Source organism: Hipposideros armiger, unplaced genomic scaffold, assembly GCF_001890085.2.
Source record: "Hipposideros armiger isolate ML-2016 unplaced genomic scaffold, ASM189008v1 scaffold_3, whole genome shotgun sequence".
Classification (NCBI taxonomy): Eukaryota; Metazoa; Chordata; class Mammalia; order Chiroptera; family Hipposideridae; genus Hipposideros; species Hipposideros armiger.
In genome coordinates this window covers 2,813,063-2,839,108 of record NW_017731353.1, presented here as the reverse complement: position 1 = coordinate 2,839,108, position 26,046 = coordinate 2,813,063, and the positions used below count along the sequence as shown (strand labels likewise).

At 53.6% G+C, this 26,046-nt stretch overlaps 2 protein-coding genes across 14 annotated transcripts in view; one reads left to right on the top strand and one right to left on the bottom strand.

The window, feature by feature from the left end:
• The window catches only part of DYNC2I2 (dynein 2 intermediate chain 2), a 16,272-nt gene extending 8,732 nt beyond the window's left edge, over window positions 1-7,540 (top strand). The window contains exons 2-9 of the mRNA XM_019641622.1: window positions 1,401-1,649; window positions 3,970-4,079; window positions 4,600-4,757; window positions 5,322-5,431; window positions 5,885-6,052; window positions 6,278-6,510; window positions 6,843-7,000; window positions 7,193-7,540. Coding sequence (XP_019497167.1) covers window positions 1,401-1,649; window positions 3,970-4,079; window positions 4,600-4,757; window positions 5,322-5,431; window positions 5,885-6,052; window positions 6,278-6,510; window positions 6,843-7,000; window positions 7,193-7,431 — 1,425 coding nt within the window. The 3' untranslated portion in view covers window positions 7,432-7,540. The remainder of the gene's footprint in view (window positions 1-1,400; window positions 1,650-3,969; window positions 4,080-4,599; window positions 4,758-5,321; window positions 5,432-5,884; window positions 6,053-6,277; window positions 6,511-6,842; window positions 7,001-7,192) is intronic.
• The window catches only part of SPTAN1 (spectrin alpha, non-erythrocytic 1), a 59,008-nt gene continuing 40,496 nt past the window's right edge, over window positions 7,535-26,046 (bottom strand). For 5 of the 13 annotated variants that reach the window (XM_019637548.1, XM_019637568.1, XM_019637577.1 and 2 more), the window contains 22 exons: window positions 25,877-25,891; window positions 24,162-24,293; window positions 23,775-23,912; window positions 22,276-22,380; window positions 20,181-20,389; window positions 19,199-19,319; window positions 18,877-18,998; window positions 18,382-18,514; window positions 16,550-16,648; window positions 14,898-15,057; window positions 14,203-14,279; window positions 13,593-13,802; window positions 12,916-13,212; window positions 12,410-12,522; window positions 12,037-12,054; window positions 10,812-10,874; window positions 9,606-9,660; window positions 8,970-9,166; window positions 8,810-8,863; window positions 8,578-8,724; window positions 8,351-8,498; window positions 7,535-8,025 (listed from right to left, as the gene is read on the bottom strand). In XM_019637548.1, coding sequence (XP_019493093.1) covers window positions 7,900-8,025; window positions 8,351-8,498; window positions 8,578-8,724; window positions 8,810-8,863; window positions 8,970-9,166; window positions 9,606-9,660; window positions 10,812-10,874; window positions 12,037-12,054; window positions 12,410-12,522; window positions 12,916-13,212; window positions 13,593-13,802; window positions 14,203-14,279; window positions 14,898-15,057; window positions 16,550-16,648; window positions 18,382-18,514; window positions 18,877-18,998; window positions 19,199-19,319; window positions 20,181-20,389; window positions 22,276-22,380; window positions 23,775-23,912; window positions 24,162-24,293; window positions 25,877-25,891 — 2,739 coding nt within the window. In that variant the 3' untranslated portion in view covers window positions 7,535-7,899. The remainder of the gene's footprint in view (window positions 8,026-8,350; window positions 8,499-8,577; window positions 8,725-8,809; window positions 8,864-8,969; window positions 9,167-9,605; window positions 9,661-10,811; window positions 10,875-12,036; window positions 12,055-12,409; window positions 12,523-12,915; window positions 13,213-13,592; window positions 13,803-14,202; window positions 14,280-14,897; window positions 15,058-16,549; window positions 16,649-18,381; window positions 18,515-18,876; window positions 18,999-19,198; window positions 19,320-20,180; window positions 20,390-22,275; window positions 22,381-23,774; window positions 23,913-24,161; window positions 24,294-25,876; window positions 25,892-26,046) is intronic. The other 8 variants (XM_019637596.1, XM_019637638.1, XM_019637621.1 and 5 more) reach the window with 3 other exon arrangements.

Here is a 26,046-nt window from a genome sequence, read left to right as displayed (position 1 = left end):
CACAGGGACTGCAGCCCACGCCGTCGCCGGCGACTCACGGCAGCCCAGCTCCAGGTTGAGCTGTTGTTCAGCATCTTAGCTGTGGAGGGCAGTGTCACCGGCCCTCACATGTGGGATCCGAACCGGGGCCCTCCGGCATCCCAAGCGAGTTCTTAACCATCGCGCCACTCGGCCGGCCCCAGGCAGGCTTCTTATAAAGGAAGAACTCACGGTTTAATAGGAGATGGACAAGCAGAGAGAGGATTTAGTAGAATGTGAGGGGGAGCGTGGGGATAAGTGCCGACTGCTCTGTGTTCTAACGAGAGCTGCCCAGCCCCTGTGTGGGCCCAGCCTCCTTCTTTCTGGCTCACTAACTCTGGTCTGGTGCCCAGTTCTGTCCCCCAAACCTGAGCAGGGGAGCATGGGGGTGTGGGGGTGAGGGCCTTGTCACTGCCCTGTGGGAACAGGTGCCTGGTGAACGACTGTGGGCAGAGCCTCTCGTAGATGACAATAATCTCAGGGACCTAGGGCCTCTCGTTTGGTCAAGATTGGCCATGACCATAAGACAGGGAGGCCAGCAGGCAGCTCTTTCCCTGCTCTGATGTCTGTCCCTGTGCCCAGCTAAACAAGGGACGAGGAATTTGAGACACGGCAGGGTGGAGAAGAGGGACAGCTGGGGAGTAGCCTGCCTTATACCAACTACCTCATCACAGACACACACGCTTCCTTTGATCGTGGGGATACCTTAGAAGGTACTCCACCTGAGAGGGCTTCCTGCCAAGGGAGCAAGAAGTGAGGGGAGTTCTGCTGGTGGCCAGGTCCGAGGTTCTAACATGTGCTGCCTGAGATGGCCGCTGTTGGCTCTAAGATTACAGCCGATCCTCAAATAATGTCATATCGTTACGATGATGAGATGCTATAGGAACTTAACTTTTGTTTATGTCAATTAACTTATGGTTCAACTGCTTAAAGTCACAGAACCTATCGAGGGTATTAAGTGAGGACTTACTGTAGGTGATTTTTCAAAAAGCGCACTCCTGAGTCCTCACCAAATAGTGTCACTGAAAGCCCTGAGGCAGGCTCTCACTGGATCCTCTGAACCAATCACTGTGGCCGGGGGAGGGACCCAGTGCTCTGATTGGCTAGCTGGAGGTCATGTATCCTCTCTTAGTGGAGCATAGGGTTGAGGGGTCATCACCTACACTGCACAGATTGGGTTCCTCTTAAGAAAGAGGGTGTAGTTAGTTACACGAGGAAAGGGCCAGACTTTGGGCAGACAGAATGAACGGAGGTCCATTGACCTGAGGATAAATAGCCCCAAGGAAGGTGAGTTCTTCCACAGAGGGAGGCCAGGTGCCCTGGGCAGGCGATGTTGGAAGGAACTTGGCTGGTGACTACTGGGTTTTCATCTCCTTCTCCAGAAAAGTTGCCAGACGGCCAGCATTGCCACTGCCGAAGCGTCCGCCCAGACCTGGAAGCATGCAGATGCTGAGGTGCAGACCGAGAACCCTGAGCCGGCCCGTGTGCTGCCTGTGTCCCAGCATGACAGCCCCCGGCTCGCAGCCTTTCTTCGGAGAGTGGAGGCCATGGTTATCCGAGAGCTGAACAAGAATTGGCAAAGCCACGCATTTGATAGCTTCGAGGTGAACTGGACCGAGCAGCAGCAGACGGTAGGGAACGGGTGGGCCTGGGATGCCCCACTCCTCTGCCTCAGGTCGAGCCTCGACCCCATTTTAAGGCCGTCCTTTGCACCGCCCAGATAATAATACCAATCATAGTGACAGCATTCGCTGAGCTCTTAGCTCACCAGGCGCAGAGCTGTTTTATAAGAATAAGTCACTGGGCTTTCTCTGCTGTCCTTGAAGCAGGTGCCATCGTTATCCCCATTTTACAGTTGGGAAAATGGAGACTCAGTTGCAGTGACTTTCCCAGAAGTGCTCTAAGCTGGTAAGCAGTAGGGGCAGAGTTTGAACCTGGGCAGTCTGACGGCATCGTATTCTCCACGCTCAGCTGTGTCCCCAGGCCCCGAGGTGAGCGCTTTCTCTGTGCCGTCTCATTTATTCCTCAGGACAACTGTGTGAGTGCTGTTAGGATTTCTATTTTATAGATGGCGCTCAGAGAGGCCGAGGGACTTGACCAAGGTCACACAGCTATATCCGGCTGAGCTGGAATTTGAGCCCTGGTCTGTTTGGTTTCACTGCTGTGAAGACTTCAGCATCTCCAAGTCTTTGTGCTCTCAAGGCACAGCTCAGAGCCGTCCAGCTGGGCAGCCAGCCTAGGCTTTGAGACCAGGGGGCCTCTGAGTGAACAAGGGGTTCTTGGCTTTTTTTTTTTTTTTTTTTTAGCTGAGCCATCCTGCCACCTGTTGGCAGCTCAGCGGCTGCTCAGCTCGGGCTGACTCGAACCGCTGTTGCTCANGCTGAGCCATCCTGCCACCTGTTGGCAGCTCAGCGGCTGCTCAGCTCGGGCTGACTCGAACCGCTGTTGCTCAGAGCTCAAACTCTTGAGCGAGCGCTTAACCACCTGAGCCACTCGGCCGGCCCTGCCTCTTGGCTTTTGCTCCGTGCTGGGCTGCGCCTCATTCTCCCCGGCACGTTGTCGGTGGACAGGCTGCTCCCTGAGCGCTAGGTTCCCCATTCTGCAGAGCCTTTTGTCTGGTTCAAGCTTTTTTCATACAATGTTTTCTTCCTTTGGAAACTGAGATGAGTAATTATATATTCAGAGGTGGTCAACCCTTCTCTCGCCCCTCCTCCTGTGCCTTCCCGCCATCTATTTCCAGTGTTACACAGCTGCCCTATTCCTGCCAAATCATTGGTATGGATGGGGAAAGTCGATTTATGTGAGAGAAACCCTGGAAGTCACTCTGCAAAGCAGTTGCCAAGGCCACACCAGAGCGTGGAGTCATCATATTTTTTTAAGCAGGGTGCAAGGAGAGGATGTAATGAACACTAGAATCGCAGCATGTTCTCTCTCTCTCTCCCCTCCCCCTCCCTCTCTCCTTCTCTCCCTCCCCCTTCCCCTCTCCCTTTGGCATTGCTGATGCCCCGTTTTACAGTTGTTGCATTCAGAGAGGTTAAGCTTTTGGTCTTTATTATTAGGCTTTCCCTACATTTGATTATGAAAACAGGATGTGTTCATTATAATGACTTCGGTCATCATGGAAATACAGACCATGACAGGCAGACAGAGCGGGACACGGGTTCATGGCCTTCAGAGCCCTGCCTGTGCTGGACTGACACCGAGCACTATGGCTACTGCTCTTGCCCTGAAGACCCTCTCAAACAAACAAACAAAAATTACTGTACGTCTTGTTTCTGACCATTCTCACTCACCGGAGCTTTCCAAGTCAGTTCCTATACCGGCGCTGCAGTCTTTCCAGCAGCTGCGTTGTATCCCGCTGCACACACCCCTTCCTTTACCTGTGTCCCTGCCGGTGGATGTCCAGGCAGCGACTTCACTTCTAGAAGTGCCCCCTCCTGCTGCATGTGAACAGGCGGGAGGCCCGGCAGTCCCTTTGGGCAGCTTCTTTTGCTGTCGCCTGCCTGCTCTGGGCTGAGAATCAAGATGCCCAAGCTTTGAAAAAGTATTTTTGCTTGTGTGGTAAATACACGTGAAACTTACATTTTTGGTGCAGTCCTGTGGCATTGAGTACATTCACGTTGTTGTGCAGCTACCACCACCATCCGGCTTCAGGAACCAAAGCTTCTGAGATTGTACATAGAACAGATGTGAGGAAGGGCCCAGCTCTGATCCGGAGCCTGGCGCCTGTCCTGGTTCACAAGCCCCTTCCGTCTGGGTTTCTGGAAGCATCCTGTTAGGGGAAGATGTCATCATGAAGGCTCCACATTTTCCTCCAGGGCTGGGCAGTGACCTTGGGTAGCTTTCAGGGTGTGGGGAGGCCCAAGCCTGTGTGTGGTTTCCATGATGTGATAGAGGCCACCTGCTGAGTGGCTTCGGGCTCATGCAGGCTCATGCACCTGTCTCTTGCAGGTGACCTGCCTGCACACGCTGGGCTACCCTCCAGCCCAAGGGCAGGGACTGCATGTGACCAGCGTCTCCTGGAACACCACTGGCTCTGTGGTGGCCTGTGCGTATGGCCGGTGAGTGGAAGCTGGGGTGGGTGTGGGCAGTGGGAGGCCCTCCGACCATCAGCTGAGCCGCTGTCCCCCCATCTGCACAGTGAAGGGTTGGCCCAGAGTTTGGTCATTCTGGGAGTCATTCTTCTCAAGGCTGCCTGGGCAACAAGGTGGCAGGAAAAGAGCAGGGGACGGAGGGGCTTAGAGCCCAGGACTCACCGTGCCCCCCGGCCAGCACCGGGCAGCGAGCCCTGGGCCTGCCTTGCCTTCTCCATGAGCTTTTCCTGATGTGCAAGGATCCCCCCACCTCACCACTGTGTGGGCCCGTCCTTGGTTCTCAGGGACCCTTTTCCAGAGAAAGTCATGCTCTCAGGATGCCATGGGGGAGCCCCTTTGATACCCAGTACAGTGTCTGGGTATGATGGGGACACAGGCTAATCTGTTTTGGGGGAGAGATGGGTCAGGTGACAGGAGCAAGGTGGGGGTGGGGTGGGTTGGGATGAAGCCCCTGGGGCAGCGCCAGCTCAGGCACATCCCTGTGCAGGCTGGATGAGGGGGACTGGAGCGCGCTGCAGTCCGTTGTGTGTGCCTGGAACCTGGACCGGCGAGGCCTGAACCCCCGGCAGCCATCAGTGGTGGTGGAGGTGCCCAGCGCCGTCATGTCCCTGGCCTTTCACCCCACGCAGCCATCCCATATCGCAGGTGAGCCGCCCAGCCAGCCTCGCCCCAGCTTCACCCTGCAGAGGGTGGCCAAGGGGCAGTTCTCCATCGGGCCCTCGGCCCCTGGGCAGGGCCAAAGCAGCACTACTAGGAGGCAGAGACCATGGGTGGCCCTGACCTCTGGGCTCAGGTGAGGATGCTGAGTGGGCCTGTGCCGGGCGTGGAGCTCGGAGGAAGTGGAGGCAGGTGCTTAGCTGCGTCTTGAGGAGGTGTGGGCCACGCAGAGGCGCAGCCTGGTCAGGAGAAGAGGCAGGAAGAAGCGGGAGCCCTCGGCAGCTGTCAGTGGTGATGGGAACTGAGTGTTCTGGGAAAGGGGGTTGTCATGTTGGAGGGAGCCGCAGTGTGCTGGGCAGGGGCGATCAGCCTTACAGCGGGAGAAGCGTCCTGGGGTGCGGCACAGCAGGACAGAGTGTAGGCTTGGGGGACCGGGACTTGCCCTCCTCAGGATGGTTTTCTGGATCAGTGGGTGGGAGGGGCGGGTGCTTGGCCAGGAAGCCGGGCTGCTGGGTGTGGGTCAGCTCCTGCCCAGACCCGCTGGTCCTGCAGGTGGGCTGTACAGTGGCGAGGTGCTGGTGTGGGATGTGAGCCGTGCTGAGGACCCATTGCTCTGGCGTACAGGCCTGACAGATGACACACACACAGACCCTGTGTACCAGGTCAGCGCAGCGGCTGTCGGGCGGGTCAAGGACTCACCTTCCCCTTCTCTCTCAGTTGGGTCTTGCTGTCGTGTGCCTGCTGCTTAAGTCAGCACAGGGCAGAGGGTGTCCGCTTGGCATAGCCAAGGAAGAAGGTCATCAGGGAGTTGGCAGCTGGACAGTTGCCTTTGGCCTTCTCGGCGCCCTGGGGCCAGGGCCATCCCAGTTTCCTCCACCCGAGCTGCACTGAGGGGCTCCCAGCTATCCTGGCTTTCTGCTGGGGCTGAGGAGGGACCTCGGAGTCCTCCATGCCTGCCCCTGTGGGTTGAGGCGGCTCCCAGGCCTCCGCTTAGAAATTTTTTTTCTCCTCTGGACAAGGGGTGGAGGATGACATCTGGTCTTGCTGCGAGGTGGGGGGTGGCCAGGGGTCAAGCACCCCTTTCTCAACCTTGTTCCCACACCCTGCTGTTCCAGGTGGCCTGGCTACCTGAGCCCCGCCACAGCCACCGCTTCCAGGTGCTGAGCGTAGCCACTGACGGGAAGGTGCTGGTCTGGCAGGGCGTCGGGGTGGGCCAGCTGCAGCTCACGGAGGGCTTCGCCCTGGTCACGCAGCAGCTGCCGCGGAACACCAAGCTGAAGAAGGTACGTGGCAGCCTAGGCTGCCATCCACTACCCCAGAAATGGCCCGGAACGCTGCTCCAGCCTGTGGGACCTCCCTGAGTGGGTGAGCCTTGGGGGCAGGTGGGCATAGGCACCAGTGCTACCAGCGAAGCTGGGACGTGACTTCAGGCCACAGCGTCCACTCATGTGCCTGGGCTCCTGTGGGACACTGACCTTGGCTCTGCCCCGCTGTTTGTTTCTCTGTAGCCTCACCGCGGGGAGACCGAGGTGGGTGCCACAGCAGTGGCTTTCTCCAGCTTTGACCCCAGCCTTTTCGTTCTGGGCACGGAAGGCGGCTTCCCACTCAAGTGTTCCCTGGCAGCGGAAGAGGCTGCCCTCACGCGGATGCCTACCTCTGTGCCCCTGCGGGCCCCAGCACAGTTCACCTTCTCTCCCCACGGCGGGCCCATCTACTCAGTGAGCTGTTCTCCTTTCCACAGGTAGGGAAGGCCCGGCCTGGGGGTCATCCTCCCTACCAGCCACGGGGCCTCTGGCACAGGGAGGACAAGGGAGTCCCCCCAGGCCCCACTGCAGAACAGCTCCACGGGTCTGCTGTCTGGCCGGGGCCCGGGTCTTCCCCATTTGAGCCCCAATGTCTAGAGCTCTCTGGTTCTTGGACCCTCCCTACTGGGGACCCCCCCCCCGTTTAGGGGTCCAGGGAAGCTTTTCAGGAACCTGAGAGCCCAGGAGGGGTCTGGCAGGAAGGCCCCAGCCGTACCCAGGCACCCAGCACTCATCCCCTTGCCTGGTTTCTGCCCTGCATCCCACTTAGGAACCTCTTCCTGAGCGCAGGGACCGATGGCCACGTCCACCTGCACTCCATGCTGCAGGCCCAGCCCCTGACCTCGCTGCAGCTGTCCCACAAGTACCTGTTTGCTGTGCGCTGGTCCCCAGTGCGCCCCTTGGTGTTTGCGGCAGCTTCTGGCCAAGGTAGGGAATGGGACAGCAGGCTTGGATCCATTTCCGCGACAGGCTGGCATGAGCCTGGAATTCTGGGCTGGGGGAGGGAGAGCTGACTACTTTGTGTGTGGCCTCTGGAGTTTCTTCCAGGTGCACCGGGAACTTGGAAGTAGCGCAGGCCACTGGCCTGGGCCTCTTACCCACCAGCCTCTCTCCCTGAAGGTGATGTGCTGCTGTTCGATCTCCAGAAAAGCTCCCAGAAACCCACAGTTTTAATCAAGCAAACCCAGGATGAAAGCCCTGTTTACTGTCTTGAATTCAATCGCCAGCAGACTCAGCTCCTGGCTGCTGGTGATGCCAAGGGCACGGTGAAGGTATGGCAGCTGAGCACTGAGTTCACTGAGCAGGGGCCCCGGGAGACAGAGGACTTGGACCGGCTGGCAGCGGAGGTGGCCACCTGAGGACAACAAAGCCGGTGGGAGGCTCCCTCAATGCAGAGGCAGGCGGGGTGAGGCTACACCTGTGCTGTGTGTTTCTGATGGGAGCTGAATGAAGACAGACAAGTTTTCAGGGGAGAGTGAAGTCATTTATTCGTCTTTTACATGAAAACAAAATTGGGGGTGAGGGGAGGAAGAACAAGAGGGTAACTAGCCAGCCGCTTAGATTTTTCTTAAGTCGGAATGGGGCAGCTGGCTGTGAGACAGGAATCTGGGTCCCCACAGCAACATGGCGGTTGCAACTGGACAGCGGCGGTTTACTGAAGCACCGTTTTCTACTACATCTTATTCCAAGCTAAGCAGGGTTAAGGTTACATTGGAAAGTAACACTGTCTGGAGTATTTTTCTTATGAGCACAGAGATGAGTTGACATGCAGCAAGGGGACGGCAGGGCAAGCAGTGGGGCAGGCTAACCTAGGAGCGAGCGGAGGATCAATTCACGAAGAGCGAGCGGGTAAACTCGACGTAGTCAAAAGCGGTGGGGAGTTCGCGGCCTTTGCCATCCACATAGGGCTTCATGTGGGAGACACAGTAGTCGGCTTGTTCCCGAGTCAGGTTCTGGAGGGGAACAGAGCACCTGTCAGTCCAGCCACTGCCAGCCAGGCAGACATAGGCGGGGGTGGGGGGGGATGGACTTCCAGACTGTCAATGTCCACACTATGCCCCGAGCCCAAAGCCAGTTTTGTGAGCTGATTAGGACCATGGGCCTGGACTGAGATCTGTTTGTAGGTGGGGCTGGCTCTCCGGTACCCAGCAGGGGAGGGTGCACAACTGGGTCTGTTACTGCAGGCTCAGCTCGGCCCCTGCAACCCGGGGCGGGGCAGCTTCTGGCTTTACTTTTCAAAGGACTCTCAACCCCCCTCCCCAGGGCCGAGGGCAGGACCTGGTACAGCTCCTCCTTGGTCACATAAGGCTTTCCCTCGGAGCTCAGGGCCCGGAAGGCACTCTCGATCTCCTCGCTGGACTTGACGTTCTCCGTTTCACGGCTGATCATGAAAGCCATGTATTCTTGCAGGGAGACGTGGCCGTCCCTGGGGAGGGGCACGTACAGTGAGTAGGGTGCAGTAGGTGCTGCGGGCAGAACTGTTTCCACTGCCTCCCCAGGCTCACCGGTTTGGATCCACAGTGTCCAGAATCGCCTCGAACTCAGGGTCGGGCTCCCCTTCCTCCACCATGGGCAGGTCATAGCCCAGGGAGCGCAGGCAGGATTTGAACTCCTGGTGGTTCAGGCGGCCGGATTTGTCCTTGTCAAAGTGTCTGCAGTACAAAGCCGAGGGTGGCTCAGCATACAGACCCTGCTGCTGAGCCCACCTGCCCCGGCCCGAGAAGCGCAGGTACTCACTTAAACATCATGCTGAACTCTTTGAGGGCTTCCTCAGTCACCCCTGTTGTGTTCCTGGAATAAAAGAACAGAGTTAGGGCCTGGGCCGTTTGCCGCACAGCAGTCACCTGACCCCGGTACAGGGTGAGCGGCGGTGTGCCCTGGGCGCTGGGGCAGGTACCTGGCCTGGATCTGCTGCTCTAGGTTGTGCTGCATGCGCATGCCCAGCTGGTCCAGCTGGTCCCACTGCTGGGCCAGGCCCACCGTGCTGTGCTCCGTGTACTTGTTGTCCAGGATCAGGGCTTCCTCCATGGCTGCCCCCAGGTCCTCAATCTTCTTCAGCTGACTTCTCATGGCTCGAATCTCCTGGTGCTTGCGCTGGAGGAGGAGTGGGGTGGGGGGGAGCAAAGATGTAGGGGACGGGCTCTCGCCTCAGTCACCAGGCCCAAGAGCCCGCTTAGCAGCCCTCCCAGCCTGAGGCCTGCAGGGGTGTCTGCAAGTGGGAAAGGGGGGTTGGGATTAAGTATAGACACCCTGCAGCCTCAGTAGAGGAAAGGATTTCAATGTGAGCATCACAAACCAGTGGGCAGACGTGCCTGGGAAACTACACACTAAGGACCAGGAGCCGCCTCTTTTTTAAGCAGGACTCCAGGTAGCAACCATCAAATACAAAGACTATGTACAACAACAGGGGCCTGGGCTGCTTTAAGTCAGAGAAAGAGGTACCCAGCTAGCCCACCCGACTTGGACGCAGGCAGGCCTACTGGGTGGATGGCTGAAGGGTCTCCGCTGGGCTGGGAGCCCTCGGGGCACTTACTTTGGTAGCTTCCAGCTGGGACTCCAGGGTCCCGGATTCTTCCACCATGCAGGACCTAAACACGAGAGCACAGTGAGGCAAGGGGGCCTGATTGCAAGCTTGACATTAACAGTCCTCAGATACAACTGGTCTGCGCCTTAAGTTTTATTAAGGACACAACCTGTCTGCTGTTGGCTATCTTCCTAAGTGGCCTGGGAGCCACGAGGGCAGGTGGTATTTTTCCTGTTTCAGGGAAGTTGCTGCTTGGTGTGGCGTGCCACCTGCCCAGAACCAACTGGCGGGCCAGGACTGAGCCCCACCAGCCCAGGGCCCGTTTTCCTCAGGCCCAGCCAGGCTGTGACATGGTGACTAACCCAAGCTAGGCCCTCAAGGGGTCCCTCAGAAACTGCTTTGCAAGTTCCCCCTTGGGAGCACAGAGGGGATGCAGGCCTGAGAGCGCACACCCTCTGCAGCCATAGTGGGGAGAGGCCTGGTATAACCTGCCACCTGACAGCCGCCCCCCCGAATCCCTGGGGTCTCCTGCAGGTTCCTGAGGAGGCAGTGGGGGGCGATGCAGTCATGGAAACAGCGCTAAGAGATCATGACCAGATTTAGGTTTTGAGATGGTTCTACTTCTGCCCAAAGGAGGGAGGTGGCTGTGACTAGGCCCCAGACTGAGGTTCCATGATCTAGAGACAGAGCCACAAGCTCCTTCCAGGGAAGTTCTGGAGAGCAGGGGGGCTGGGGAGCCTCCGTCTTCCTGACATAACACGGTGCAAGGTCACAGAAGGCTATCAGCGAACAAAGACAACAAACAGGTTGGGGTCACGTGCAGGGACAAGTCACACTGTGCGCGTGTCCTTGGTGGAATTTTAGCCCAGCCTCCCCTGTACCCACATTTGCTCCAACCTACCCTTTTAATACCCAGCGAGCCAGGGTTAGCTCTGAAATCTCCCCAAGTTCAAAGTGTCTAGCAAGGCAAGGCACCAGGCTTCCTCCTACCCCAGCAGATCAGACTCACAGTCACGCCATGTCCCCCAGGGCAAAGCACACCCCCAGGACCTGGGGGCAGGAAGCTGGGTGCCGGTGCAGTGGGAGGAGGATAGACCCCTCCATCCCAAGCGGCCGAGGGCGGTGGGTTAGTCAGAAAGCGGAGCCGCCTGGGGAAGTCAAGAGTGCATTGGTAAAACCACAGTGAGGTAAGAAGAGAAATAAGAGGAGAAAAACCTTCCAGACAGATCATCCCCAACTTCATACTGATAGACACGAATGACCCGACGATATGCTATGCTATTCAAAGAAAAGAAACCAAATGAATACACCGAAGGAAGGGGAGGCGGGCATACTGACACACACACCACAAAGCCCAAGCTGGCAGTGCACAGGCAGGGCACCCTGGTACCCAGACAGGGACCTGGTGGAGGGCGAGCCGAGGGCCAGGCAGGCAGCCTCGGCGCAGCTCACGCTGGGCATGGGGGAGACGAGACAGGGCTAGGGAGGAGCCACACAGGAGGGGGAGCATGGCACCTTACAGAGATGAGACCACGACCAGCAGACACAGCCACGGGCCCAGGAGGACAGCCGACGCCAGGGCGGCTTATGAGCTCAAGCTAGCAACGGGCCTCTTAAGTTCTGACCCATTCTGCCTTCAGCACGGGGGGTTGGATCAGTGTGGGCATATTTCTCCTGTTGTCCGATTTGCCTGTCTGCAGAGCCTCAGGAGCACTAGTCTAAGACACTGTGGTCCCACCAACCCTGTCCTTGGCAGTGGGCCTAGGGAAGGAGGCAAAGGTGACGGACCCAGGCAGAAGCCAAGGCCTCAAGGAGTGGCCCTACTGGGACTGGGGGGGATGGCCCTGTTCCTCTTGGGCTCCTCCCAAACCGTCTCTCCATCACTCAGAAACACTGGGCACCTCTGCCTTCTGTTAGGACAAATGACACGTCTCCCTCTCCCCTGGAAAGATGGGGGTGCTGGGGGAGAGTGCTGTGCCCCGCTGGGGGCTTACTGTACCAGCCTGTGCCCCCTACACTGTCATCCCCCTTAACACCCATGACCTTCTAAGGACTAAATACGGTCCCGCTGGACACATGGGCAAGCAGCAGAAGGGAAGGCCAGTGCCACCCCATGGCTGAACCAGCATGGGGATTCCGAGGCTCTGGCCTTCTGACTTGCTCACATCCCTTACCCAGAAGCCCTTGGAATCTGAACAGGAAGGTGGAAGTGGCTCCCCTCCCCAGGTCGCAGGGTGTCAGGGACAATGGGCTGTGGGGTAAGGCACACACTCCTTGTAAGGTGACAGGGATGGGGCAGGGGAGGTGCAGCCTGCCCCGGGCAGGAAGGCACATCCTGGATCCTCTGAAAGCCAGGCCACAGGGGGACAGAGGGCAGGGGGACAAGCACACGAGACACCACCACACCAGGAGCCCGGAGAAAGAAGAAGACAATATTAACCCATCGAGGAGATACGTCCTGTGCACATGGGATCCAAGCAGCCGTAAGACAAGGTGGTGTCCAGACAGCAGCAGTCAGGAAGTAGGGGACACAGGGAGACACAAGAAAGAAGAAAAACAAAACAAACAGCATCAGTACCCACAATGCACTCAACCCCGTATCGGTCTGTCACTGAGTCACTGACCAGGGGCCATGCCCGGTCCCACCCAACCCGGGACATCGAGCAACCTGATCTTTGGGAAGAGTACTTTTAAGAACACGGTTCTAACTGCCCACCCTTGCCTCCTGTGCCCCCCCCCCCCGTAATCACCAGCATGCCTTCTGCCTTCATGCAATGCTCCCCCCACCCTGGAACTGGGGGCAGGGCTGGCACCTGGTCTCCTGGATCCACTGGTGGAAGGCGTTGGCGTGCTGGGCGAACTCCTGGCGCAGCTTGTCATTCTCCTCCTGCCGGCGCTGTTCCTTCTGTAGCTCGAGCTCCCTTTCCTAAGGACCGAAGGGAGGCAGAGGCCACGTCAGCACTGGCCCCTCCTACACGGACAGGCTTAGGATGGTGACGGCTCTGCCCACGGGAGTGGACCAGCTGGCCTTAACATTGGAGAAGAGCAGGAAGTAGTTTTCTGAAGCCAAATACAAGAAACAATCACTCTGGGACCAGGGGGGGCTGGATGTTAACTTAAAGACAGTGGGAAGCAGTCTGAGGGACTTTAAGTGAGCTCAGAATTCTCTGGCTGCTTGCAAACCTCCAAAACTCAGGCATGATATGCTGTGGAAGTGACAGGCCAGGGGTGCGCTGCTTGACTGAGACACGTGGTAACATCTGATAAACGGCACCACGCTTCATCCGCCTGGGGGTCCCAGGTGGCAGTGGGCAGGCACCTTGATGATCTTCTGCAGGTTCCTCCAGGTCTCCTCCAAGGCCTCCATGGTGAACCAGGTGTAGGGGTTGGAGGCCACGCGGAAGCTCTTGATCTGACGGTCCAGCTCGGCCAGCTGGTTGAAGTCGGCCTGGGCGGAGCTGAGCGAGGAGCGGAAGGCGTCGTGGGCCTCACGCAAGGCTTTGATTTCTTCCAGGGAGTTGCAGCGCACTGGGTCTGTCAAATCCTCCTCTGCGTTTTCGAACCAGCTGTTGAAGGCAGAAGCCTTTTTGGCAAAGGTCAGGAAGAGGTCCTCCACCTGGAAGCAGAGGACACCAAGTTAGGACAGTCACCAGGGCTGGACGTGCCATCCTGGGGCAGGGTGAGCAGAGGGGTGTGGGGGCAGTTCCCAAGGTGTCAGGATCGAGATGGCATGCACCAGCTTGGCCTTGCTCCCACTTCCACTTGTGCAAGTCCTCTATCTTGCTTCCCTTGCTACCCTTTCCCCTTGGTATGTGTCAATTCCGTCTGTCCCGACTGGCAGCCTCAGGAGGGAAAGGGGCCCTTTGCCTTGGTTTAAGTGGACTCCACGCCCCGTACAGAACCCGGTGCCAAGCAGATGGCAGAGCACAGCAAATGGAAGATGGGTTTGCCGACCCTGGGCATTGGGCCGGCTGAACTTGGCCCGGCCGCCCTTACCTTGCGGAAGTGGCCCTGAGCCTCCAGCAGCTTCTTCTTACGGGTGGCAGAGTTGGCTAGAAGCTGGCTCCACCTTTTCATGAGGGAGGCGTGCCGGGCCTCGATGGCCTTTGACTGAATGTGCTTGGCGGCCAGGAGCTGGTCTTTGAGGGCAGTGATGTTGGCAATGCCCTCCTGCTGGAAGGCCTGCAGGCCAGCGTCGAAGGTTTCCTGGAACAATATGCAGGGACCCCCAGTGAGACCGGAACTTGCTCTTTCTGGATGCCTCAGCCAGACTGTCAGCCCGGAGTCCCCACCTTCTGCCACTCGGTCATACCTGCCCCTCTTGCATGTCCCTCCGACTGCGGATTACACAGCAGCCTCCCCCCAGCCTCCTGCCTTCAGCCTCAGGCAGACTGAGGTCAGACACCTCTTGAATGTTAGGTCCACAGCACACAAGCCTGGTCTGGAAGCTCCCTGAGGACCAGGACTGTATCTTGTTTGCTGCTGAGTCCTGAGACCCTAACGTAAACTAGTCAAATGTCTCAAAGAAAGATGCTGACATTATTCACCTCCCAGGAAATACTATTTGAGTAAATTTCAATCAATCAACAAAATGGCCACAACTGACCTGTTTGGTGAGGAGAGTTTGGACAGAAGATAGATCTCGGCCATAATCATCTGTCTTCAAGCTGTTCTCCTTTTCACCTAGAAAACCAAGCATGGGAAATAACTTCTTCTTCTCCTTTTCTTTTTTAAAAGGAAAAAAAAAGCCACAAACTCAAGGCCACTGTGATTTTGTTTGCATTTAGATTCCAGTATTACTAACAGCAGTCTCTGAACCCACATAGCTGGCTCCTCCGTGTACCCTAGACCCCCATTTTCCACCTGTACAATGAAGAGATGTGGTTCAGTGATGTAAACTACCAAGGTCACGTGGGTCCCAAATGAGTCTAGTAATTCCTCCCTGGACCCCTATAGCTAGGGGCGGTGCTGATGCAGCCTGGTGCCCACTGCTGGGCCCATGTTGTTCGTGCTGTGACATTCTCTGCTTCTTTCATCATCCAAGGCCCTGTTTTGGTAACCCTGGTGCTGGCCCAGTGCCGGGCAGCACCGAGGCCCCGGCTCTCTGGGTCAGCACACTGGCTCCTTCTGGCTGCCTCCAGTGGTCTGCCCTGGTGGTGCGTTTGCTGAAATGCCCATGTTTGATTAGTTTCTTCTCTGCAGAAGAAAACTCGCTGTACAGGGAGTAGACGAGCTGGGGCTCTGGAACCACCGTCCTGGCCTGGTGGGAAGAAACCTGTGGCCTCACCAGACAGCGCTTACCGATCCAGGACTCCACCACATCAGCCTTCCAGTTGAACTGAAGGAAGGCCGAGTTCTCGTCCAGCTTTGCCTTCCTCTGGGCAGCAGCTCTCTCCAAGTCAGATACTTTCCCGTTCAAGGCCTTCATCTTTGAAGAGATGTTCTCCACGTGATGATTGTTCTAGGCCAAGAAGAGAGGGCACGCTCTGGTGTCACCATCCGTGGCAGTTACCTGACCTAAACCCTCCCTGCCCCGGAGGTCTCCATTTCTGGCAGACAGGCCATGTGTGCTTCATCCACCGCCAGGGGGAGGAAGAACGGGCAAGGCTCTCAGAGCAACAGAGTAAAAGCCATAGGAAGATGAAGACTGGTGATTCCACATAAAGAAATTAATTAATTCTAAAGAAATAATGAGGAATGTACTGAAATGTTAAGTCACAATGATGGATTCATCAGCATGATTTTTGACAGTAAAAAACTGGAAAAAGCCTAAATAATCATCACTTAAATAAAATAAAATACTATACATCCCAAGAATGGCTATCATACATATGCAATAAAAACAATGGTTCAGAAAATATTGTGACACTGTGGAGACTGAAAATCATGAAGTCCCTAACCTCTGATTCAGTCTTGGTTAAATCTATTTCAAAACATACTCCACAAGTCAGCCCACAGTTTAGAGCAACTCAGGAAGGAAACAGATTATTGCTGAGAACAAAGCACTGGACCCTTTGCCAGAGGTCAGAGTGTGTTCACCAACCAGTCACATCACCAGTTTCAAGAACAGATGTATGTGTGTGTGTGTGTGTGTGTGTGTGTGTGTGTGTAAGTCGCACACCAGCCTCACCTACATATGTACATGGTCTGTAGCTGAAGTCAGTTTCAGGTTAGTTTATTTGCCTGAGGGCAAGAAACTGTAGCTGCTAAAAGTTGTTTATCTTCGGGGGCTGAATGTTTGTCATTGTACCTGAGTGACGGGTGGTGATTCCCTCATGACCGGTGGGGGCATTGCATTTTGTCGGGAACCTCAGCATGACAGTGACTTGACTTCACTGCTGCTGAGAGCACCAAGACCCTTTATCCCTTTATTTTTTGCTTTCTCCCTAGAGGGGAGTTTGAACAAAATAAACCTTGTGATTTTATCAGATTCATTTCTAAAACACCCTGTATAGCAGCCAGGTTTTAGGTAATTTTATGGAGTGATGTAATCCAATTAGACAGGTGTCGATGCACCAGCTGGGAAGTTGTACGCGTGGGGAGCCAAGTCTGGAAGGCTGGGCACAAAGACCTTACCAGTGGCCTCTGGTGGTAGCTCGATGGGTGAGCTTTATGATTTGCTGACTTGTACTTCCTACTATGTCTATAAAGGGCTTTATTACTTGAGAAATAAATGAAGAGAGCAGCCACATGGGAGTGCCAGTGTCACAGGACCAACAGGACACTTCTCTGCTTAATTAGGGCAGAAAACTAAGTGCCGCAGAGGAACTTGACTGACTGGCTCCCAAAAGGGAGAACCTAGCCAGCTAATCCTCTTCCTTATAGAACACAAGAATGAAACTGCTACTGGTCTTGTGCAAAACTCTGTGTGGTGACTCGCCCAGGGGGTGAGCTTTGTGGGGCAACTGTGGCATCAGCATGGGGGCACCTGGCGTGGGAAACGGGGGTCTCACCTTCTTAACGAGGTCTTGTCCATTAGTGCAGACGTCGTTCACACGGTCCTTGTGGACAGTGAAGTCTGTCTCGAAAGCTTCGTGTTTCTTCAGTAAGCCCTGGAGTGGAAGCAGCGAGGCCGACACTGAGAGCCTGGCACGTGCCAGTGTGCCAGGTATGGCGACAGAGGGGAGCATAGCTGGAGGTGCGTGCCCTCACACGCATCACAGCATAGCCGGGGACTAAGATGACACACAGGTACAGAAATAAGTATAAAGGCGGTAAAGCCAGGGTGCAGCGAAAGTAACCAGCGGGGGGCTGGTTTGGGAAGTGACATCAGGGCAGGCTTTTCTGAAGGGGGTACGCTTTCACTAGTGCATCAGTGTCCCTCTCCCTGTAGGAGCCCACAGAACAACACGAGCCAGCTGGAGGAACCACCAACAGAACGATGCGCTTCTCCTAAGATTTACTCTGAGCATGTCTCCTCAGGAGCCTTTCAGTCTTGTCTTTTCCTCATAACAACAGAAGCACTGGAGAAAACGCCCTTTGTGTTTGCCTCTAGAAAACTCACCCATGCAGAAGAGGAAATTGCTTACCCCACCTCAATCTCACCTATGCCACCCTGACTAGCTGCACAGGACCCACTGTCGGGGTGTGGCTCAGGCGCTACTCTGGTTCTTGGGAACACAAACTCTACTTCCAGAGCTGGTGACACGCATTCAGGAATGTTCTACTGTCATGTGCAGCTCCTCCTACCAAGAGGGGAGTCTGCTCATCCACCCGTGACCCTGGGCTGCCCTGTGACCAACAGAAGGCATGAGGATGGACAATGCTGTGTCGCGTCTGACACTAAGCCATCCGACTCCTTCCAGACCCTGCCTCTGCCTCTCTGAACGCTACCTAAGAAGCTCGTCTAGCCTCGCCGGAAGATGCCAGGCTGTGTGGGGGAACTGAGATGTCCCGGCCAACAGCAGGGAAGAGCCGCCAGCCATGTGAGTGACGCCACCATGGCTCTCAGCCCAGCCGCCCTCTGCCTCATGCAGCTGTGTGCGGGAGCCCACGTGCAAGCAGCAGAGGGAATGTCCCCCAATTTACAGATTCATAGGAAATGAGAAATTGCTGTTTTTAGGGTTGTTACAGATCAATAGTTAACCAGCGTATTAAGAAAGTATGTTGTATTGTATTGTGTCCCCCAAAAAGATATGGTGAAGTCCCAACTCCTGGCACCTGTGAAGTGGAAATGAGGTCTCTGCAGAGGTGATCAAGTTAAGGTGAGGTCATCAGTCTGGGCCCTAATCCAATATAACTGGTGTCCTTATAAGAAGAGGGAAATGTGGACAGAAACACTCAGAATGCCATGGGAAGAAGGCCAATGAAACCAGAGGCAGAGGCTGGTGTGAGGCAGCCACAGGCCCTGGAATGTCCGGGGGGCCACCAGGAGCTGGAAGAGGCAAGGGTTCTCCCCAAGCCATTTCAGAGAGTAAGGCCCTATCTCCACCTTGATCTCAGACTTCCAGCCTCCAGAACTGTAAGACAATACATTTCGGTTGTTTTCAAACCGCCCAGTTTGTACTTTGTTATGGCGGCCACAGGAAACTAACAGAGTGCTAATAACCTGTGTTGCTAACACGATGCTAATGTTACTGCCTGACTGACAACAGGGCTCCATGAACTGGGGCTCCCAACGTCATGCCAGTTTTGTCTACGGGGGACAATGTCTCTAGCGTAAGATCTTGAGGGCAAAAATCAACCAACGAGACCTTGGCTGCTGACTCTGTGCCTCCCTGTAAGACCACAGCCACTGAACAACCAGCAGGAAAACGGGGCAGGTGGCGTGTTCCGTTCCTCTGACCTGAATAGCAGCGAGAGTGTCTCCGTAATCCTCACTGGCCACCAGCGTCATTTTCTCATTGATCCAGGCTTCCTCCTCTTCCACATTGGCTACAAACTGCTGATACTCCAAGGACTCTTCTAGCCGCTGGCCCCTTATGACAGGAGACAGAAAAAAATCAGCCATGACTTCTTCCAACTTGGATTCTGTTAACATACGCTTAAAAACATAAATGACGAGTGTCTGATGTAAATGGTTGTCAAGCCTTCTGCTTAATACAAAGCAGACACAGTGATGATCAAACAGGGAATTCCGGAACCATATGCTGGATCCAGATACATACAACAGAACGGCCCAGCAGGGGCCTGTTCGAGGAGGCTCTGGAGCAAGCCGACTGCGGCACGTCACCTTCAAGAAAAGGGTCTAGGAGGTGGCAGGGGCCCGGAAGCTCCAGGCAGGCCTTCCCGCTGCGCCTGCGCGCAGGCCCCGTGCTCCTCCTCCGGCCGGGCCACTCACCGGGCCGCCGCCAGCTTCTTCAGCTCTTTCCAGTGCTCCGCGAACTGCGCCAGCCGCTGCTGGATCTCCTCCTTCCCGAAGGTGTTCTCATCAGATAGCTTCTTCCCAGTGTCCAGGACACCCTGCAGGCAAGAACGAGCCATCAACAGCGATCTCCCGCTTCCAGATGCCTCCAGGAAAAGGCCTCAGCATCAAGTTCAGAGCTTCTTCCCAGTGTGGGAGGAGGGGTCACAAACACTGGCGAGACCCCAGTGACGTGGACAAGGGCAAAGGGTTTCTTGGTCTGTCGTTGGGACCCCTCAGCCAGAGGGGGCCCCCCCACCTGGATCGCGGGCTCGTGGGCAGCCAGCTCTGCCTCCAGCCGTTTATGCTTCTTCCTCAGGTTCTGAACGCCTGTCAAGTCTCGGCCATAGTCCTCCGAGCTCACCAGCAGCTTCTTCTCCCTGGAGGACACAGGCGGGCGGTCAGTCTCTGCACCTCCACGTTTTCAACTGGAGAGTTTTGGTCAAAAGAGCTATGAAATTTACAGACCCCAAGATTCCCTCTAGATACAACCACCAATCTCTCCAGGAAACTCATTGCCATTCTTCTGAAAAACAAAGGCTTCTATTTCCTAAATGAAAGGTGTCCATGTCTGAATGTGGGAGGACCGACTGTGCCTGACCCCGCAGAGGGCCAGGGTGACCTGGAGAACAAGGAGGCGCCAGTGGCACCGCCCTATCTACCCTACTTTTTTGAATATACACATATCAATCATGGAGTTATGAAGATATTATTGGTCTATTTTTTTTTAAAAGAAATTGAGGAATTAGGAGAGATTTTTCCTAAAATTGGTCTGTTTACATGCTACATCAACTGGAAAAGGGAGACTGAAATTCTGGAGGGAAGATTAAAACAAACTCTCCTTCCTCAGGACTCCATCTTGCCCAGGAGGTCAGACTGCCTCTTCTAGGCAGGAACTCATTTCCCCAGGGACCTCAGGGCAGGGTCTAGACAAGGTCTAGTGTAATCATCAGGCTTCACTACCACTTGGAGGCCACTGTTGACTATTATCACTGCATACCAGGACAACGGAAGAGACAGAGGTATCCCACGGTGAGGGTGTCGCAGAGCTGGGACCCAGTTCAGCATGGCTGCCAAGGTCGTGCCCTTCTGTCATATTTCCCTGCCTCACCGCCACCATCCAGTCATGGCCAGGCAGCCCGGACCTCCTGACTCTCGCTCTGCCCCGTGATTCCAATGGCCAATAAAGGCTCAAGGGGCGTCCTAGAGGGCCCAGAACTTGAAGTCCCATGAGCACGTACTTGATCCAGGACTCCTCATCATCCATGTCCCGGAAGAACTGGTGCAGGCGATGGGATTCGTTGAGTTTGGCTCGCCGGGAGGCTGCCATGCTCTTGATCTTCTGGAAACGGCCATTGATGGTGTCCCGCTTGTCCTTCACTTGGGAGGTGTCGAAGGCACTGCTGGTCATCAGACTGTCTGCTTGGCTGTTCAGGTCCTTCAGGCGATCCTGGGGTAGGGGACACATAGCGAGGGGTCAGAAATCTGGGAATACCTGCTTGAAAATAAGAGCACTGGAATTCCTCATGGGCAGGTTTAAGATTTACTTGGTGTGAAGTGTTAATATTCTCAAAGCATGGTGTGTGGACCCTTGGGGTTCTAAGAGGTAAGAACAACTTTTGTTACAATACGAAGGCATTATCTTTCTTTTGTGCTATGGTCATTGCACCGATGGTGCAAAAACAGTGGGGGGGCTGCTGAGACCTTAGTGCAAGGCTGTGCAAACTGCATTGAAGAAATGGGTCCTTCACTGCCCTGCAACTCACAGGAAAAAATGCTGTCTCCCTCACGAACACCCTTTAAAAAGCAGCACAAGCTGTTAATTTTATTAAATATACATCTTTCAGTACTTGTCTTAAATATCCTGTGTGAGAAGATGGGAAATACACACAAACACTTCTGCACACTCAAGTTCAATGACTGTCTTGAGGACAGGCCGTGGTGCAAGCTCACCGAGCCACTTTTTCGTGGACCGCCATGTTTACTTGAAAGAACAACCAATGGTGGTCATTCAGATTACGGGAATCTGACAACTATTGTATCGAGAATGAAAAAAGTGAACCTGTCACTTTAAGGAAAACTGAGTTTGTTGCTAATGATAAAATTCAAATTTTCATGAGAAAATTAGAATTTTGGAAAATTTCCATCTACCTCTATGAACTTGACAGCTTTCTAGTAGGTAACGATTTTTCTGTTGAGACTGGTTGTGATGTTAACACATGTCAACGTCTAGAAGTTCTGCATAACTCAGCAAACCAGTGCTTTCCAAATGATTTTGTAGCCTCATGCATGCGTAAAAGATCCACTGAAAGGTCAACATAGACCAGTGGGTTTTAACAGAGAACAGTATGAAAAACAGAGGGTTTCAGAGTCCACTTGGCAACTAACGTTTAAGAAACGACCACTTAGTTTGGTTCAGTATCAAATATCCACATTGATGATAAGAATTAAAGTACTACCACCTTCTCCAACTACCTGTGTGAGGTGGTCATCACAGATGACAACCACGGTAAACTGAATTCAGAAGCAGCCGTGGTTCTTCCATTAAGCTGGACATTACAGAGATTTGCAAAAATATAACCAATGCCCCTCCTTCTTGATTTATTTTTGTTTTTGGAAAAATATAGCTGTTATTCATAAAAAAAAATGTTACTTAACTTATGATGGATTTTTTATTTTAAATGAGTCAATAAATTTTTAAAAATTTTTAAATAATTATAGACTCACAGAAGTTGCAAAAATTGCACACGTCCTGTGTGTCCTTCCCCTAGCTAGAACGTCTTTTGTAGCACAGTATCAAAACAAGGAAGCTGACACTGGTATAATCAATAACACAGACCTCATTCAGGTGTCACCATTTCTCACAGGCATTCATTTGTTTGTCTCTGTGAGCGTGCTGTGTAGGTCCATGCAATGTCATCACAAGTGTAGATGTGTGTAATTACCACAGACATTGTTCTATTAGCACCAAGGAATGTCCTTGGACCTTTCTAGTTGCATGCCCACTCTGTCCCCAACTCCTGGCAACCATTAATTTGTCATTTGAGCCTTTTATATAAATGAAGTCATATAGTATATAATCTTTTGATACTGTTCTTTTAAAATTTAACTCTTAAAATATATGTACTTTTAATACTGGTGAATATTGATTCAAAGCCCAAATGACAAACTCTCCTAGGGGCCCCGAGTAACACTTCAGAGAATAAAATGGCCCCAGGCCATGAGGTTTGAGAACCGCGGCTCTGACCGACATCACTCCCCATCCCCGCGTGCGCTGGTTCTCCTTAGCAGTCAGCGCACAGCATGCCTAGATGGGTCTAGCCACCCCCAGCTCACCTCGTGGGCAGATATATCTGCCTCCAGCAGTTGATGTTTCTTTAGCAAGTTGTTCACAGAAGCCAGATCTTTGCCGTAGTCCTCAGATGCCAGCAGGGCTTCCACCTGGCAGCGAAACACAAGGCAAAGGCACTTAGGTTCCGGGAAATCCAGGTGCCCAGATGTAATTCTGGGTCTTTGTATGGACAGCAACAAACTTCTCAATCACAAGTTACTGTTATTCCTGCTCAGCGAGCCACAATCCCACGGCCTAAGATGCTCTCCCTATCTGTCAATCAAACAGACTCAAGCACCTATGGATTTGAACACTACACCTAAAGGGCCGGCCGAGTGGCATGTTGGTTAGGAGTTGGCTTGGGACGCCAGCTCTGAGCAGCAGGGCCCCGGTTCGGATCCCACATGAGGGCCAGTGATGCTGTACCCTCTACAGCTAAGATGGTGAACAACAGCTCGACCTGGATTTGGGCTGCTGAGGCGACAGCGTAGGCTGCAGCCCCTGCTGCAGTGGGCTGCTGTGAGCTACAGTGAGTGGCTGGCAGCCAGCGTGAGCAGCTATCCAATGGCCGACGAGCGACTGCCTCACCCGGGAAGAGCGAAATGATAATACCAACATGGGCCAGTGAAGTGACATCCTCCACAACTACACTGAAGAACAAAAGGACAGCAACCTGTCTGTTCCCCTCCCCCAATTCCCCAATAAAATCTTTAAAATAAAAAAAACAACAACACTACAGCTAAGGGCAGGGTCTTGGAGCCTTCATGGTGGTATAATGGCTAAGTGCAAAGCAATCCCACTTCAAAGAAGTTCCCTCAGGGAAAAAATTAGCAGCATGGGCAACGATTAATGTACAAAGAAATTCACTGCAGCACAAAGAATATTGCCAAAAAACGGGGGCAATGGGAATGGTTAAATGATGGCGCGACTCTGTAACAGATTTAGGCAGTTATTCAAATGTGTGGGAAGAATTTCTTGGGACTTGGGACAACACACCCAACACATACTAATGAAAATTACACTGTCAGCCAAACTATATATAAAGATACAGCTACAGAAATATTCATGGAAAGATGTATAGAGAGGTGGTTTCTAAAAATTCCTAATTCTTATACTTTGTGTATTCTCCAACTTTTCTACCGAGAATGCACTGCTAAGTCTGGCGTCCTGACTCACTGCTGTTTTAGTTCCTTCTGGGCAGCGTTGGTAGAGTTGCCCGCCACCCCCTCCCCTGCCCCCCAATCTCCTGCTATATGCACTCCCTATGGAGACGAGCAATCTGTGGTCCAAGTCCCACCAAAAATAAGCTCTTTCCCTAAACACTCCCGCGCCCTACTTATGAATCCCGTACAGCTCCCGGTTCACATCTGATAAGGAAGATTTCTGCTTTTGGGACACTGAGAAAGGCTTGAGTTTTCCTGGGTTTAGGGCTCGTTGACCTACTATCCTAAATGACTGACTAGATGTCCTTTGGTGATGGGAAGGGAAAACCTCTCGGCGTTACCTCGGAGAGCCAGAAGTCAAAGTCCTTGATTCCTGTGTTAAAGTTCTGTTGCTTGTTGGCTTCTTTCAGTTTCTGACTCTTTTCAGCTGACTTCTGCACCAGGAACTGCCACTGGTCAGCCAAGGCAGCCAGCCGGGCCTGGGGAAGAGGAGGAGCCGTTAGAGATGTGATGCCCCTGGAGGACCTGCTCAGCTAAAGCCAATGTGACATTCCTGAGAGAATGGACAACAGGTGTGAGCTATTCCCACTCACATTCCCCATGTAGTCTGCAGCCAAAGTCATCTGCTCTGTTTATTTTCTTAAGGCAGGCCCTCAAAGCCACCATCTGGCTGACAGTCAAAGCCAGCCCCTCTTCCTCCTGGGCCAGGCAGGGCTGGCGGGCCCTACCTTCACAGCATCCTCGCTTCCAGCACAGGCCCCACGCTCAATCAGGGAGTTGCCCGTGTCGATGACCCCACGGATCCGGTCGGCATTGGCGTGCAGCTCTGCTTCGAAGGCCTGGTGCTTCTGGTGCTTGCTCTGAAAATACCAAAAACCACCTTTCAAAACCAGGTCCTGTCGTTACATCTTGTCAGGGGGCAGGGATTCTTAAAGATCTGGGGGCAAGTGCCAACATTTTTTACAGAAGGCAATCACAGAATTTGCGTGACTGCTTTAGGTGTCAGTCTGCTGGGGGACCAGCAGAAGGGCTGGTCCAGGAGAAAGGAAATGCACCAGCCCAGGAGTAGGTGAATCGAGTCAATTCTTAAATTGTCTGGACTAGTTATGTGGGAGTGAAGTCCTGGCAATGATGTACTTTCTAACATTTTGCAGGAAATGGTAGTGGCTAATTGCAGTTTTGAATGTACTTGTACATCAATTTCCATCCACGGCTTTCTCCTTAGTGGACAGGAGCTCTAACAATAACACACAAATGGATCTCTCATCATCTAAGGCAGCAATCATGACAAAGCAATGTAGGTAATGGTCAGGCTGACCCTGTGTGACAGAGGAGTCCACAGCTGCTGCAGACTTTGGCTGTAATCTCATACGGTCATTATCAAAACTCTTGGATACTGTCCAAATCCAGGCTGGACTCTAGGGAGGAATTTCTCTTTGCTAGGAACTAGAGGGCCCGGGGGGTGATTGCTCTGGACGCTAGGGCCTGACAGGGTTTTTAAGAATCCACAAAGACAAGAGACAAGTGCGAGGACGTAGCTGTGGCACAATTCTGGGTGAGAAATGCAGGGTCTTGGGAAGGGTGTTATTTGGGGAAAAAAGAATTTAAAGAAAAAAAGCAGTACAGCTGGGGAAGGATTCTGCATCAAATGTTTCATTTCAGGGGCAGCAACTGTTGGAGGACGGAGCCCCCTGGCTGGCTGACCGCAGCACTAACAGCACGGACCCTGCGGTGCACCCTGGCCCTGCGCCCCAAAACAAGAACAGAAAGGATCTCAGATACCCACAAATCCCGACAAAGCCAGATTGCCCCTCTTCTTCTGTCTCCTGTTCTGAATTCTTTGGTTCGAATCCCATCTATTTCTAGTTCTTTGTTTCTTCCATCCATTTAAGCAACTTCTGAGCTACATTTTGACGGAAACGACCCTTTCACTACCCCTTGGGTAACGTCCATTTTTATCTTAGCCTCCCAGCCCCACTCCTCTGAGGTTTGAGAGCAGATCACGTGCCTCTCCTGTGGATCTCTAGCCCGCCCGTCTCCTGTGACTAGCAGGAAATCCTCACAGCCCGCTAGCGCCCCTGCCCCAGGGCCACCAAAGGCCACAAGCCCACGTCTACACAGAAAAAGCTGATTCCTTTGTTTTTAAAATGCAGCACCTCTCGCAAGAAAGCAGTGAATCACTGCCCCCCAAATCAAACATCATACAGAAGTTGCCTAAGTCATACACTGGGAGGGGGAGGGGAAATGAAGGGTTGCAGGCTAATTGCCACAGAGAAAGCCACATCCCACAGGGACACTTGAATGGGGTGTGATGGATGATTAGAAATGAAAAGCATGGATGAGGAGACACCAGGAGACTGTGTGACCACAACAAGAATCTATACAGAACACAAATACTGGAGCTTGATTAACTAAAACTTAAAAAAAAAACAAAACAACTTACCAGCAGCTTGGAAAGCTACAAAAATAGATTAAAATAACAAGAGTTCAGTACACTGATGTGAACACACAAATCAGCTATTAAACACAAAATCATTTTGCTGTCATGCTTCCCCTGGGAAGCTCAGCATGTGGGGACAGCAAACAGAAGGGGACTCTATAGACTTTTTACAA